Raw genomic sequence first — 3,322 nt, 5'->3', positions numbered from 1 at the left:
CAGGGAAGTCTGAATGGAAGGCTACATCCTCAGAGTTTATCTCCTAACTGTATCCTAACTTCGAATCACTTCAAGGTAGCAGTTGATATTTTCCAATTCATGTCACCCACATCCCAGGCAACAGGATGGCTCTCCCGGAGTTAGGCCTCCTACAAGATATCAGTGTGCTGCCTTAGAATGGGGTATCCCCACCCTTGCTCCCGCTCCTACTCCTCTGGAGTCTTGCCCTAATAAAAGCTGCTGCAATAGGCCTACTAGGTGCTACATACTCATCCATTTTGTTGCTTGACAAAATCATCTTCACAGGATGCTTGAGAAAATATTCTGGTGCCTTCGATCTGTCTAGAGACAGAGATGTGGAAGGAGGAAAGGAGCTAGCTGGGAGGAACTTGCGTCTGATCTATTGGTTTTCTCAGCGCCCTGTATTCATGCCCCCACTGCAGGGCACACGTATGGTCCTGCTAGCCGAAGAAGATCCACCAGAATGCCTAGATGGAAAGACAGGCACAGCCTCAAACTATGCCACAGATTTAGTTTATTTTGAATACAAGTCTTTTTTAGAAAGCAGCCATTGCACCCTTTTAGATCTTTATCCCCCAGGGCTACAATTTCAGGCAAAGGAAAGAGCAAAGAATGGATATGGAAGTCTTGTTATGCCAAGCATAGAATTTGTGGATTCACAAGAAATCTTCAGGTGCTGTTCTTCAGGCATGCTCAATAACTGTTCAGTTCACTTTCACACGGCCACCAGAGCCAACCTTCTAAAAAATACAAATTTGGTCATGACGTTAACTGTGCTTAGAAACATCCAGCAGTTTACCAAACCCTTCAGCAGGAAGCTCTCTCTCCTCACTGGACTCTGGCATGGATGACCTTCCACCATCCCCCTGAGATGCTGCAGGCCTTTCCTGCTGCCACCATGTCCTCATCTCCAACGGAAGACCCATACTCCTCCCACCCCCTCAACTGCCCTGCCTTCCTCCTGCTGACTTTCTGCACCCTGTATTCTCTCGCTTAATGTTCTCTACTCTCTGACAACTTTCCCAATCTCTCTCCCTCTAGGTAAAGCCCATAACCCCTCTCTTTCTCCCACAGTGTATGAGAAATCTGTACAAAGCACTGGTCACCCTACATTTAGATTGTTTATCTATGTCTGTCTCATTTATCCAGTTGTATCTGTCTTTTTGTTTCAATTCCCGCATAATGCAAGCCTGACAACATGGGAGATACTCAATCCCTAGGGATTTCCTTTCCCTTCCTTCCTCTTCCCGGGATGTTCCATTTCCCAGGAAGAGTTAAATCCCTTTGGTGAGGAAGGAGAAATAAAGTGAGAAAACCTTGGTTAAGAATGACCTGTGAATCTATATCATGGATACTTGTCTCAACTGAACCCATCAGTGTTGTCCTGGGATAGGGCTCCTCTTTTAGGAGGAGGCCTCAGATAATGTGGCCAGCTGTCCTTCTGCCATGCTTCCATCCCCTTTCTCTGGGAGTTTTCCAGACTCTCCTGTGCGGTGGACATGTGAGCAAAGTCCACTGGAGAGTTATGTGCACCCCTTGGCCAGCTCTTGACTGACTTGTACTCACTTTGAAGACAGCTCCTTTGCAGACGTGACCACATCCATTGCTACAGCATTTCATTCCCACAGGACAGGAATCATCTCCTGAGCACCGTTCAACACAAATTCCCACAGTACCTTTGGGCAACTCTGGGCAGAATCCAGGTCTCTGTCGTCCTGAAACACAGGATGGTGTTTGGAGTGTGGAATAGTCACTAAGACAGGCCTGAGAGCTGACGCTGGAGGCCTGATGCCTCCATCACAGGCAGGACTCCTGCCTATTCCATCGCTTCCTCTGTGCTCTGGACTCCTCCCCGAGCCCCCACTGCTCCTCTCTCATGAAGTCCACAGTCTGGGCCTTAGGAGAATGCTCTCCCTTCTCTGAAGGCTGCATGGTCTCAGAAGACAAGAAACCTGCACAGTCATAACCCTCTTCTTCCCACCTTATATGAAGATTCTAGAGAAGCCTCTGCTTACAGAGATCACCGTCCCCTGCCTCCCACATTCTGTTTGTCCCCCAACTTCCTCTGGGGTCCCACACACAAGGCACAGGTCTTAACTAGAGAGAAAATGTACCCTTTACCCCCAATTTCTAATCAGACCCAACCCAGTCTGATAGGGAGAATGGGCCACACAGGATGAGTGCTCATTTAGATCAAAGAAAATGCATCTAATCAATGCCAACTCCCCACTCTGCTGTGGGGACCTGGTTGCTTCCAGGCAAAACCACCCTCAGGTCTAACACTGGGGTCTGAGCCTTCTCTGCTGTCAGCTAGGGTCCCCTCAGCACCCTCACCTTTGCCAGGAGACTTCTGAGCCCAGGCCACCTCCAGCCCCATGACGACGAAAGCCAGCAGAACAAAGACGGTGACTGTCTTCATGTTGGCCTCTGGTGTGGTGCAAGGACAGAGCCCAGCTAAAATTTATACGCTCACTGTCACCAGAAAGGAGGGTGGGGTGGGAGGCAGTAGAGCAGGAAGAGGATTCAAATATAAGCACTCAAGGGAGTGTCCTAGGATATTCTAGTTTCCTTGTTCTATTTCACAACTGTTTTCTCAGACTAGGAAATGGTTTCTCGGATATGCAAATACCAAACTGGAGAGTTTGGGAATGTTTTTTAGCCTTTCTTTCATTGCTCCATCACAACTTGGCTCTGGTTTCCCTGGTGCCTTAAGGAGTCATGGTCAAAGAAAAGAATTCTCTCCATGTAACTTAGAATTTCACAGTGAGAGCTGAAATTATGGAGCTAGGCATTGTCAGGGTACATCTGAGGTCTCCAGCAGGTCCAGTTACTCAAGGATGGTAAATGTGTGCTTTGGAGCCTCCCCTAGGCATGAGGGTGGAACCACAATGGTAGTGAAATCAATCATCTAAAGAGATGAATGTTGCAAGATCACAAGCTGGCTGGAGCCCTTGAAAGTTGAAAGACATGGTCTATCTTGATGACTGGTGGTCTCTGAGGCTACCCTGCTGCATACCAAGAAGTTCCTGGAGAAAAAGCTGTGTGGGTGACCTACATGAACAGAACTACAGGATAAAGACATGAAAGCCTCCTCAGGGGCCTGTGGAAGGAGCCCACCACTTTCCCATCCCAATTACAAAATCTTTGAGAGAGGTGTGTGCAGGTAAAAGTTGAATGGCCATGGGAATGAAGAGAAAGTGACTTTGTCCTTGGTGGTCAGAGCTCAGGTGAGCACCTTAGGACCTCCTGTGGGGAAGCCTGCTACCCTAAGAGCAGAGAAAGACCAAGCCAGCCAAGAAAG

The 3,322-nt window shown here is 48.3% G+C and overlaps 1 protein-coding gene across 2 annotated transcripts; it reads right to left on the bottom strand.

Annotated features, from left to right (window-relative positions):
• Nucleotides 1–518: 518 nt before the first annotated feature.
• On the bottom strand, nt 519–2,512 carry LOC122693387 (WAP four-disulfide core domain protein 18-like). 2 transcript variants are annotated; one of them, XM_043900886.1, is made up of 3 exons: nt 2,356–2,512; nt 1,588–1,736; nt 519–761 (listed from the first exon to the last, which is right to left on the bottom strand). In XM_043900886.1, exons 1-3 carry the CDS (start codon nt 2,438–2,440, stop codon nt 726–728), a joined length of 270 nt encoding a protein of 89 aa, XP_043756821.1. In that variant the 5' UTR covers nt 2,441–2,512; the 3' UTR covers nt 519–725. The 2 variants fall into 2 exon arrangements, with proteins under 2 accessions (XP_043756821.1, XP_043756822.1); XM_043900887.1 differs by having other exon boundaries at nt 519–758.
• Nucleotides 2,513–3,322: the final 810 nt, after the last annotated feature.

This window comes from Cervus elaphus, chromosome 5 (genome assembly GCF_910594005.1).
Source record: "Cervus elaphus chromosome 5, mCerEla1.1, whole genome shotgun sequence".
Classification (NCBI taxonomy): Eukaryota; Metazoa; Chordata; class Mammalia; order Artiodactyla; family Cervidae; genus Cervus; species Cervus elaphus.
The sequence above is the reverse complement of the archived record's forward strand: the minus strand, read 5'-3'. Positions and strand labels throughout refer to the sequence as shown.